This window comes from Castanea sativa, chromosome 12, assembly GCF_040712315.1.
Source record: "Castanea sativa cultivar Marrone di Chiusa Pesio chromosome 12, ASM4071231v1".
Lineage (NCBI taxonomy): Eukaryota > Viridiplantae > Streptophyta > Magnoliopsida > Fagales > Fagaceae > Castanea > Castanea sativa.
The window spans coordinates 50,335,155-50,348,131 of record NC_134024.1 but is presented as its reverse complement, the minus strand read 5'-3'; the positions used below and the strand labels follow the sequence as shown (position 1 = coordinate 50,348,131).

The window sequence follows — 12,977 nt, the reverse complement described above, 5'->3', positions numbered from 1 at the left end:
TTCAGAAATGTGTATCTTTGCTTGAAACGTGTGCATTCTCTACAAAAATGTGCACAATCTTTCATAAATGCTTTTTGAAACGTGTGCATTCTCTACAAAAATGTATATGTTCTCATCAAATATGTGTTCAAAATGATAATAATTTCATTTATTTTAATTTAGAATTGTTATATTTTCAAATCACAAAATTCTTATGTATGATGAGATATAGAAAAATATCTTCAGAAAAAATATATATATGTTTTGTTTAAACTTTTTAAGAGTATCCATAGTGGTGCTAAAAAATTATTTTTAAACTCACTATATACAAAAAGGGTGCAGCAATATCGATGGTATAGGTAAATAAATTTTTTTTTTTTTTTTTATTCTACCTCCGTTTATTATATTATTTGTTTTTTTTTTTTTTTCTATTTCTTTTATCTCACCTCTGTCTCAACTCGCTCAACGTCACCGGCGCACGCCCTTGACCCACTCCGTTGAACCAAGCCGCTGACCCACTCCGTCGACCCACGCCGCAAACCCATCTAAGTCTCTGCTCTGACCTTGCCGTCACAGACCCACGACAAGTGCTTCTCCTCCTTGCAGCTGGTATGTCTCTCAAACTCTTACTCTCTCTACCTCACCTCTCGCTTGCCTCGATTCTGAATCGGAATTGTTGATGAATCGGAATTGTTGATGAATCGGAATCATTGTGGGTTTGTGATATAAATAAAAGAAACATTGAAAACAAACATTAGAAAGTAGTGTATTGTTGTAGAATGTGATATATTGCTGAGAATGGGTCTGTGACTGTTTTTTTTTGTTGGCTGGTTGGGTCTGAGGTATATTTATTGTTCATGAAATTTGTTATTGAATGGTATACGATAATGTTTGGAGTGATTGTGGTTGTGTTTTGTATTTTGTTGGCTGCTTGGTTGCTTTTTTTTTTTGTTTTTTTTTCCCCTTGCTGTGGACTGCTGGTGGTGGTTGTGGGTGTGGTTGTGGCTGATGGTGGAGGTGGTTGTGGTTGAGGTTGTGGTTGGTTGATGAAATACATTCTACAAATGTTTTAGACTTTTAGTACAATAAAATCAACAGGGTTTAATTTGTTGATGCGTGTGTTCTATTTTTAGCCTTCTTTTTGGGTACGCACTATCGCACACCACCTATTTGTTGAATTGCCTGACTGAAAATACATAATTTTCAGTTCTGTTTGCTCAAAACCATCTTTAGTTCCACAATCCCATATGTGTTTTTTTGGTAGGAAATATGCCTGGTTTATATAAATGCACATAATTGAAATACTCTCAAGCCAAGTCTACAAATATTATAATACGTAGTCTCCTAGAAATGTTGAAAACTTGACTGTTACAACATCATAAATCTAGATTAGTAAAACAATTCCACTCAATATTTGGAAACTAATTCTATGACCAAAAACTAAATGAATAAATAAAATATGAATTAAGAAGATTGAATTTCAAAGCATTTAAAATATTGTGGGAAAACATAAATATTATACAATAAAATGAGTATAATAAATAGGTCTTTAAAAACATAAAAATTATTTTAAATGAATTTGCAAAGTATCCGCGCATCACGCAGGATATTATCTAGTTTGAATTCAATAGGATTATTTTCATCTTCTCTTGGTAGCCCTTGATTAATGTCCCATAAATTTTTCTCTGTAAACATTTGAGGAAGAGAGACGAGGGGAGTAGAAGTTTCTACATCTTGTAGAATTCTCATTTAGTTTCATTTTTTCTTGCTTCTGCTGCCATTGATACTTGGCACTAATTTCATTTTGTTTACAAATTGGCGAAGGAAAATCAATGAGCCCGTGAGCCAAAACGTGGACCAATGTTATTTGATTTTTATAAAACCTCCTCCCCTTGATGTTGAGAGCATCTAGACTGTAACACATAATACATTTGTCCCGGCCAATTTTCACAAGGCACATAGGCATGAGCTGTATGCCTCTATACCTAGAGCACTCTAGATGCCTCAAAAGTCAGACTGTGCATAAGATGAACGGGACTTTCTTATGTTGCCAGTTCACATTGACTAATTTTTATGAATCTTAATGTGGTTGGTATAGATTGCTAATCTTGTTTGGATTTTCTTAACTGTTTTCAGGAGGCGAATTTAATATTACATTTAAATGGAGGAAGTGGAAAATAGTATTAGTGAACTTGAAGAGGGTTTGCTTGCCGTTAGCACTAAAGACAACAAGGAAGTAGATGTTGAGAAGGAAGAAGAAGAAGAAGAGGAACAAGAAGGAGAACAACAAGAAGAAGATGACGAGGATGATGATGACGGCAACGAAGACGAGAATGAAGGTGAAGGGGAGTATATGTTCAGATTTAAAGACGGTATAAACCCTTTTGACTTTGTGGAAGATAATGTTGATTCTGGTGTCCAACCTTATGAGCAGTTTGAGCGACTTGAGTATGAAGCTCTTGCTGAGAAAAAGCGAAAGTTACTTGCCAGTAGTCATTGGTAGAAACTCCATTTCTTTAGTTTTTTCATGCGACTATGAGGTAAGAATTTGTGTTATTTACATTTATTATATCAAGCTCTTCTAAATAGTGAAGGATCAATGAAGAAGGCCAGGCAAGAAGATACATCTGGAGCAAGCATGGATGAAATAATGGAAGCCATGAATTTTGGTGTTCGAAGGAAATCAAGGAAGGTGGGTTTTTTTTTTTAACCACTGTTATTCCTACTTCACTAATCTCATAATGATAATTGGCCTCAAAATTCACATTATTAGACATGCAATGGTGCCTCATGTTATTTTTTGATGTCAAGGAGAGCTTCTGATTCATTGCTGTCTTCTTGAACTTTTCTTTTTAACTTAATAACTTTAACTCTATTATTGTTTGTTTGCATCAAAAGCTAAGAATTAGACTAGAAATATACCTTTATCTCAAAAGATGATTTAGTAAATTTCATAAGTAAACTACAATAAAATGCTGGTTCAAAGCATTAGCTTTGGTTTGATTTAGCACTCTGAACTTTGAATACAGCCACCTGGGTTTGACTCTCAGTAGGACCTCAATATTATCATCTACATTACTTATCAAAAAAGATTTAGTCACACCAGAACATAATTTAGTTCACGGGGACTTATGAAAGCTTACACTAGAGTTGTGCCCTTATGTTGTGCTTTCCTTTTTAATGAATTGCTTATAAAAAAAATTGCTGATGGTGATTTTATGTGTGTTACTAGTCTAATTTTTTATGTTCGCCCTGCTCCCTTCACAAATAAATGGCAAGTGGTGATTTTATGCGTGTTACTTGTCTAATTTTTTATGTGTGCCTCATGCAGCCTAAGAAAAGAGGTAGGCGGAAAGGATCAAAGAATAAACTCAGCCCTGATATTACGCGGATGCTTGGTGATGCTACCCTTCATTATGCACATGGTCATTATGAAGAGGTAAGATGCTTGATGAATTTTATTTTTAAGCATTAATTTTTGGTCACTCACTGAAATCATTAGTGGGTTTTATGATGGGTTCCTCCAGCATACTAAGATATGGTCCCTGCAGTCTAACGATAGCCATATGTTTTAGTTAATATGTAAGCTTTTAGAGTCTTTCTCATTCACCATCCATTTCTTCTGCTTAGCACTCTTACAGATTTTTACCACCATAATATGATGCTGGGACTAGTGTTTGCATAGTTATTTTGTGGACATGATTACAATGTTATTTTTCGTCTCAATTGTGCCCTCTACATCTAACTTTGATTTTCCTCATACGCCAAAATTTAGTGTTACATTTTGAATGTATTTGTGGCTCAACGCTCCTCAACTCAACCTTCCCCCCACCTCTGAAAAAAGAAGAAACGACTATGTTATTAGCCCTCTCCCCTTTTCACTCCTTGTTATGGTGGGGAAGATAGCTTTCCTGAATACATTATATGATTGGCTGGAGGCTTTGAGAAGCCATTCTTTTATTAGTATTTTAGACTTTATTTGTTGCTGTAATTTTCTTTAACTCTGCTGCACTACTTCTACATTTCCTGTGTACTGGGTAGTGCTGTCATTTTTCTTTTTCACTCACACACACACACACACACACACACACACACACACGTACGTAAGTACGTATGTATGTATGTATGTACGTATGTATGTTTGTATGTATGTATGTATGTATGTATCTTGAAGATCTTGATGGGGTTAATTGAGTGATTTGCCATCATTTTGAAAGATTTTTATTGTGAACCATTGCATTGTGTCCTTGGTTATAATATTATTTTATCGCAGTGATCACCTATTAGAGTTTCCTAAAGTCTAAATGGAGAATTCTATTTTAGGAGTGGGCTCTTTGGCATGGCAGCTTTAGTTGCTTTCAATTTAGTAAAGGTCAATGTTTTGAATTCCATTCCATTTTGGCCAGAATGGCCAGAATTTTTCGTTTCAGTGGGTAGTCCGGTGCAAGTGACCCCCTTGTTCTGCACCATCCTAAATTCCATCTAGTGCTGGCCTGATCCGGCTTTATGGGCAAAATTTCGGTATTCCAGGAGAAATGAGCGTTCTGGGCCAAAATATGAGTACAGGAAAATTTTTAGACAGTGAGTGAAATCTTGGGGAAGAAAGGAGGTGGGAGAAAACATATAAAAGAAAAAAAATTACAAAAGGAAACTATGAAGTATGAATCTGGATCTGCAATAAGAAAACACAGGCGTGAGAACTTAGAAGAATTGATCTGAAGGTGATAAAGATGGCGGGTGCAAGTAAAGGTGTAGACTGCAGAAGGAAAAAACAAAAAAAAAACAATAGGAAGTAAAAGTAAAGACTAAAAGGAAGAAGAGTGAATGCGCTGTGGGAGGTAGGAGAGAGGAGGAAATGTAAATAAAATAAAATTGTTTTGACTTTGATGAGATGTTGAAGTGATAGTTGGCGGGTGAGGGGAGAGGAAATACAGAGGAAATAAAAAGAATAGGAAATATTTTGTTTTGGGTTTGGGCTTAAACTTAGCATTTATCCAATCTCAATCAACCCAAATTAAAATATAGCCCAACAAAGATAGTTATTTTTTTATTATTATACAAATAATGGTCAAACAAACTAAAAGTCTAAAACTGAGATTTTATTTATATTTTGAGAAGCTATTGTATATAAGTATAACTATACTTACTATCTTTATATATATAAAAGCTAGCGTGTATACGTGTGTGTGTGTGTGTGTCCGTCGCATAACCCCGGAACGGTGCACCAGCACACGCCAGCACTGGAATATTCTGTTCCCATGGCCAATCCAGAATGGCTTCCAAAACAGAATTCAAAACTTTTTGAAGGTTCTTCATCTACGGTTGTTCTATCTCAACCTTTATCCTTCAATAGCTTTTGGCTGCTAAAACTTCTAAAATATATTGTTGCAGGCCATATCAACGTTGCATGAAGTTATTAGGCTAGCACCAAATTTGCCTGATCCGTATCATACCCTTGGACTTGTCCATAATCGACTTGGTGAGGATAAGAAAGCCTCAAATTTTTACATGATCGCTGCACATTTAACACCAAAAGATTCATCTCTTTGGAGGCTGCTTTTTACAAAGTCCATGTAAGTTTCCCATGTTTGTCCATTCATTATTCATTACCTGATCTTTGTTGATGATGAGAATGCAACAGCTTTTCTTTATGAAGATAGATGTTCTTGTATTAAAATAACTTAAGGAAAAGTACACAAAATGCTTAGGTGGTTTCCCTATAAAATATGGAAACTCTGGAAGTTTTGAATGTATCATTTAACCCTCTTGTGATATTGTTTTATATGTAAACCATTAAACATTGATGGAAATAAATAGTGAGTTGCTCATTTGATGAGATGTGTCCATATGTAGAACTGCATTTTCACATAAAACGGTACCACGGGGTTTTTTGTTACATATAAAACAATGACACTGAGGCAGTGTAGTTAAGGGTGAGTGGGGCGCTTGCCTAAGTGGCCCCTGAGAGGCAAGGCCTTGCTAAGGTACCTCAAAGGCCTCAAGGCAATGGGCCTTGCTAAGGTACCTCAAAGGCCTCAAGGCAATGGACCTTTAACATGGCACTTGCCTTTGGCACCTGGTGAAATGGGTCAAAACATTTTTGTTATATGGCATTTTTGTGAATTAACACGCATTTCAGGTTTTTTCTTTAACCAGTGTGTTTGGTTAAAGGTTTAGGGAGGAAGGGAAAGAGGAGAAAATGTCATTTTCCTCTGTTTGGTAAGGGAGAGAGGATGGAAGTAAAATGGGGTTGGGGGAGTTTTTTGCTTTGGCCCACAACTCTTTTTCCTCTCCCAAATGGAGAGATTATACCCACTTTTCCATCCTTCTACTTTTTTTAAGGAGTGCATGATGGTAATTAACTTTCCATCCTTCCACTTTTCCATCCTCTCTACCAAACACTTACTTGATTGAAAAAATAAATATTTTCTATTGTCCCACATTTCTATCCTCCCAATTAGACAAAGAAAAACCAGAGCAGGCTAGGGCTAGTTTAAGTTAGTAGTGGCCACCACTAGGCAACAAAGTCAAGGTTGATGAAAAGTAAAGTAAAAAAAACTACAAGACAACACTACATAGACTAGACTTCATTTCATTGGGGGGATAGAAAAGTGGGGGTATGGAAAATAGGGAGGGGATGGAAAAGTGGGGGGATATAAAAGTTGTTAGTTCTCCGCATTTGGTTTTGTTGGAATGATGGAAAACTCTTTTGTTTGGTTGATAAAAAAAAATGGGGGATAAGAAATATAGTTTGTATAAATTTATTGCCGGGTCCCTATAACATAAAACATTGTAATTTTTTATTATATTACTTACAGACATATAAGTCACTAACAGTTTCTAATTACTCATAATTATAAATTAAAAAATCCCCACGCAGTGCTTCACATTGGCTAGTGAAGCAATGCGTGGGGATTTTTGTTTGATTTCCTTCTAAAAAAAAAAAACATAAGCTAGTGCCTTGCTTCACTTTGGCAAGTGCCTTTTTGGCACCTCTAACCTTGGGCGATTCAAGGCCTTGTCACCTTAAGGTTAGATAACATATTCTTAAGCAACGTCAGTCGTTCACTTTTTGACAAATACAGCTTCTTCTACCCAGCCAACTTACACTCTATATTCTCCAAGATAAGATTCCAAATAGTAGGGGACTTGTGGGAAGCCCCCAATGGCATACCAAGATAGGACATAGTTAAAGACTCAATCCTACAAACCAAAATTTCCATCAAGGCATGGACATTATGAACCTCCCCAATGGGAACCATCTCACTCTTCAAAACATTAACCTTTAATCCTGTCACAGCCTGGAAACAAAGTAGTAGCATCCGAACATGTAAATCTGCTCCACATCTACCTTACAAAACAGAATCATATCATCCGCAAACAAAAGATGCAATACACATTCCCCTCTACCCTACCTACCATCAGCCCTAAAACCATGAAGTAAACCAGCACCTTCAACTCTTTTCATCATCCTACTGAAAACCTCCATCATAACCAAAACAACATAGGAGATAGCAGGTTCCCTTGTCTCAGTCTCCTCAAGCTTCCAAAAAAGTCAGCTAAAGACCCATTAACCAAGACAGAAAACTAAACTATAGATATACAAGTACTAATCCACCTACACCACTTCACCCCAAATTCCATTCTCTTTAGCAAATCTAAAAGAGCCTCCCAATTCACATGATCATAGGCTTTCTCAATATCTAGCTTACAAATAACCCTCGGAATCTTACTCTTCACCTGGCTATCAACACACTCATTAACAATAAGAATTGAATCAAGTATCTATTTATCACACACAAAACTATTCTGAGACTCAGATATCAGTTGATCCAAAACCTTTTTTAAGCGATTTGCCAAAACCTTAGCCAAGATCTTGTACACACTTCCCACCAAGCTAGTAGGTCTGAAATCTCAAATATTGGAGGCACCATTCTTCTTGGGGATTAAAGCTATGAATGTTGTTCTAAGAGATTTTTCAAACTTACTATGCTGATAAAACTCTTCAAACACAACTAAAACATTACTTTCCACAACTCTCCAACAATGGTGGTAAAAGGCCATAAAGAAACCATCAGGATGTGGAGCTTTTATCTCTTTCAAGCTATGTCCCGTATTGATAGGACTCTGGTACCTATGGATTGGGTGGATTATTTCAGGAATGTGTCTCAAAGGGTGCTCCCTTGTGTTATTTCTGACCATCGTCTGCTTTTAGTGAAAGCTGGTGGAGTTGGTAGGGGTCACTGTGCTTTTAAGTTTGAGAACATATGGCTCAAAGTTGAGGGCTTTGTTGAGAGAGTAAACAATGGTGGGAGGGTTATAGCTCTTTGGCTCCCCAAGTTCAGTTCTAGCTCAAAAATTAAATGCTCTTAAAGAAGACCTCAAGAAGTGGAATAAGGAGGAATTTGGAGATTTGGCTTTTAGGAAGAGGTGTTTGCTATCTGAATTAATGGGTCTAGATGATAAGGAAGAACTTTTGGGCCTCTCAAATGCAGAGCAAGCCCGCCAAACACAGGTTAAAGGTGATATCGCAGCATTAGCTGCTTTAGAAGAGACGTTTTGGAGACAAAAGTCTCGTGCTCTGTATGTGAAGGAGGGAGATAACAATACTCGGTTCTTTCATAGATTAGCGAATTCTCATAGAAGAGCTAATCACATTAGAAGCATCGAGGTAGATGGTATCTTATATGAGGACGGATCTACTGTTCAATCTCAGGTGGTTCAGTTCTATCAAAATCTCTACACAGAGACAGGTAGGTGTATTCAATTGTGGATGGACTGGATTTTGCTTGTATTGGAGAGGATAAAAGGTTGTCTTTGGAGAGGTAGCTCTCTAAAGAAGAGGTTTCCAGGTTTTGATGGAGATGGAGGGGGATAAAGCTTCTGGGCCAGATGGCTTCACCATGGTTTTTTTTCAAAAATGTTGGAGTGTGGTGGAGGTGGTTGTCATGGCTTTTTTTGAGCACTTTCATAGGTATTCAATGTTTGAAAGGTCCTTAAATGCCTCATTTCTCTCTCTTATTCCCAAGAAAAATAATGTATTGATGTTAAGGATTTTCAGCCTATTAGCTTGGTAGGGAATGTGTATAAGCTGTTGTCTTAGGTGTTGGCAAATAGATTGAGGGTTGTGCTAGATAGTCTCATCTCTGAGTCCCAAAATTCTTTTATTGGTGGGAGACAAATATTGGATTCAGTGCTTATTGCTAATGAGTGCATAGATAGCAGATTGAAGAGTCATGCCCCAGGAGTGGTTTGTAAATTGGACATTGAGAAAGCCTATGATCATGTGAATTGGGATGCATTATTCTATTTGTTGGGTAGGATGGGTTTTGGGGTGAAATGGTGGAGGTGGGTTAAGGCCTGCATAACCACTGTTCGCTTCTCTATTATTGTGAATGGTTCTCCGGTAGGCTTTTTTGGAAGCTCCCGTGGGTTGAGACAAGGTGATCTGCTGTCCCCTCTTCTTTTCCTTTTAATTATGGAAGTACTAAGTAGGATTTTGAAGAAAACTGAGGAGTGTGGTCTGCTTCGTGGTTTTCACGTGGGGGCTAGTTAACTCTATAGGGGTACGCATTTCACACTTGCTGTTTGCAGATGATACCATCTTGTTTTGTGATGCTTCTAGAGATCAATTGTTGTCTATTAGGCTGGCTTTGACATGCTTCCAAGCATTTACTGGGTTGAAAGTAAATGCGGGGAAGTGTGAGATTGTTCTAGTTGGGGAGGTTGGAAATATAGATGCTTTGGCAACCATACTTCGTTGTAAGGTGGGTAGTCTACCTATGAAATATTTGGGAATGTCGTTGGGTACTTCATACAAAACAGCATCTGTCTAGAATCCTATCTTGGAGAGGATGGAGAAGAAACTCTCAAGTTGGAAGCATGTTTATTTATCAAAGGGGGGTAGACTTACTCTGTTGAAGAGTACTCTTTCTAGTCTTCTTACGTACTATCTATCCTTATTTGTCATCCCTATAGCTGTGGCTGATAGGTTGGAGCGTATTTTGAGAAATTTTTTATGGGGTTTTTTAGAAGAGTGTTTCAAGTACCCTTTGGTGGCTTGGGAGAAGGTATGTCTACCGTTAGATCTGGGTGGTTTGGGGATCAAGAAGTTAGTGCATTTTAATGAATCCTCGTTAGGGAAATGGTTATGGAGGTTTGGAAGAGAAGGCACTCATCTTTGGAGAAGGGTTATTGCAACTAAATATGGAGAGGGTCAAGGGGGGTGGACTACTAAAGCATGTAGAAGGGCCCACGAATGTGGTCTATGGAGTGGCATTCATGATGGATGGGAGAGTTTCTCCAATCATATGGCCCTAGTGGTGGGTGATGGCACTCGTATTCTTTTTTGGCATGATAAGTGAGTTGGAGAAAACACACTTAAAATGCTCTATCCTTTGTTGTATGTGTGTTCTAATGACAAGGATGCTTGCATTTCTGATGTATTATGCTACCGGGATGGTGGCAATGATAGAATTTGAAATGTGAGATTTTATAGGGATTTTCATGAAAGGGAATTAGAGGCTGCCTTCTCTTTCCTTGAATTCATTCAATCTCGAATCCCTAGGGGTGTTGGGAGTGACACTTCTCATTGGTGTCTCAATGGGAATGGCAAGTTCGATATTCGGTCCTATTACAATAACATTCGGGGTGTATCTGCCTCCAATTTTCCATGGAAGGGTATTTGGAAAGTTAAGATTCCTAAGAGGGTGGCATTTTTTGTGTGGACAGCGGTTCATGGGCAGATTCTTACATTAAATAATCTTATGCTTAGGGAGCGAATTTGGGTGAATCGATGTTGTATGTGCAGCGTAATGAGGAAACTGTGGATCATCTCCTCCTCCATTGCCCTGTAGCTCACTCACTGTGGGTATGCATGTATCAAATCTTTGGGATCCAATTGGTCATGTCATGCTCTGTAGAAAGCTTGGTGTATTTTTGGAGCTATTGGCTAGGAAAATTTAATTCAGACATATGAAATATGGTTCCTGGCTATTTGATGTGGATTGTTTGGACAGAAAGAAACCAGCGCTCTTTTGAGGATACGGAGAAATCTTTAGTTCAATTACAAGCCCAATGCCAGAAGACCTTATTTGATTGGTCTAGGTGTTGTGGCTTCTAGGATTGTTCTACTATCTTGTAATTTATTTCCTCTCTTAGTAGTGCTTTTTAAGTTTTTCCTTGTTGTTTGTGGCTGTTTGTTTGTTTGTTGCATTTCTTTGTGTTCACCATCATAAACACCTTGTATTTGCTTTCTTTAGTTTTTAGTTTGTTTAATAATCCTCTTATTACCTATAAAAAAAAATACCTTCTCCGAGAATTAGCTACCTTGTGGAAGAATTTAGTATTGTTGTCTCCTTCCTTAATGCAAAGCATCCTCGATTTTTGTCTTCATGAGATTTCTTCCAAAGAAAGAAGGTTCTCTATTTGAGATCTCACCACATCCCTCACACTTATCTCCACTTCAGAAAGGCCAAAATCTCCATCCTTAGCATCTAATTATTTCAAGGCCCTCCAATAATTCTTTCTTTTGACGACCTACATTTCCAAACTCGCTACGGTTCCACTGAATAATGTCTCCTTTTAGAGCTTTCAACTTCTTGGCAAGCACATAACTAGGAGTACCTAAGAAAGAATATCGATTCCACCAAGAATGAACCCTATCTGTGAATCCATCCATCCTTAACCGCATATTCTCAAACCTAAAAGGACTCTCCTTCATTATCCCCCCTACCTCCACTAGAATAGGAAAGTGGTCTGAAACAGGGTGAGGTAAAACCTACTAGAACACATCCAGGTAGTGGTCCTCCCAATCATGAGATACCAGAGCTCTATCTATCCTAGACATCAAAGGTTGATTTGAACCATTAGACCAAGTATAACTCCTCCCTCCAACGGTAAGTCTATTAAATTAAGCTTCTCAATCAATTCAGAAAAATTCTCCATGGCCGGAGTAAGATGCAATCCACCCAATCGTTCACTTGGGAAGCGAATGATGTTGAAATTCCTTATGTAACACCATGGAACATCCCAATATTGTGGAGAAGTATCCAAATGGGTTGGGAGGTTTTCAGCAAAAATATTTAGTTTGAGGTAGGGGAGGGGGATAGAGTAAAGTTTTGGATAGATCAATGGTGTGGGGATTCACCACTCCAACTGCCCTTTTTGGCTGTGTTTGGGATTGCTTCCAATAAAGCAGCCTCTGTGGCCTCTTTTCTTGAGCAGTTGGGGATAGAGGAATAGAGAAGTTGGGATGTTCATTTCATTCGAAGACCAAATGATTGGGAGATGGGTGTTGTGGATGAATTTATTCGTACTTTGGGCTATAATTTACCTCTAACTGAAAATGGAGACCGTATAAGATGGAAGTTTATGAAGAATGAGGATTTTGATATCCGCTCGTTTTATAATAAACTTCAAGGTCCCGTCTCTTGCCCATTATCTTTCCTTGGAAAAGTATTTGGAAGGTTAAGGCTCCTCGGCGTGTTTCTTTATTTGTTTGGACCGCCATTTGGGACAAGATTCTTACAAGTGACAATCTGCGGGGTAAAAAGTTTGATTTTGTTGACTGGTGCATTATGTGTCATTGTAATGGGGAGACGGTGGATCATTTGCTACTTCATTGTGGAAAGGCTTATCGGTTGTGGAGTTTATTTTTTAGATCTTTTGGGACTTCATGGGTCTTGCCAAGATTGATTGCAAATACTCTTTTTGGTTGGTGGAATTGGTTGGGAAAACATTCATCTAGCATTTGGAATTTGGTTTCGTTGAGCTTAATATGGTGTATTTGGAGAAAGCGAAATTGGCGAACATTTGAGGACATGGAAAGCACTGACGACCAGCTGCTTGCTTCTTTAAGTGGCTCCCTTTTCAACTGGTCTAAGGCTTGGGGACTCACCTCTAGTGATTCTCTCCCGATGTTTCTTAGTTTTTTCTTTTGTAATTAGTATTCTCTTTGTTTTTTCATTTCTCTTTCTGTAATATTTGGTATGCCTTGT

The 12,977-nt window shown here is 37.9% G+C and overlaps 1 protein-coding gene across 4 annotated transcripts in view; it reads left to right on the top strand.

Moving 5' to 3' along the window:
* The first annotated feature begins 340 nt into the window (after positions 1-340).
* Positions 341-12,977, top strand: part of LOC142619415 (uncharacterized) — a 39,851-nt gene continuing 27,214 nt past the window's right edge. Inside the window, exons 1-6 of one of the 4 annotated variants that reach the window (XM_075792510.1) lie at positions 341-588; positions 2,116-2,318; positions 2,414-2,478; positions 2,569-2,671; positions 3,311-3,418; positions 5,371-5,552. In XM_075792510.1, coding sequence (XP_075648625.1) covers positions 2,220-2,318; positions 2,414-2,478; positions 2,569-2,671; positions 3,311-3,418; positions 5,371-5,552 — 557 coding nt within the window. In that variant the 5' untranslated portion in view covers positions 341-588; positions 2,116-2,219. Of the gene's footprint in view, positions 589-2,115; positions 2,479-2,555; positions 2,672-3,310; positions 3,419-5,370; positions 5,553-12,977 lie in introns of those variants that run through there. The other 3 variants (XM_075792509.1, XM_075792512.1, XM_075792511.1) reach the window with 3 other exon arrangements.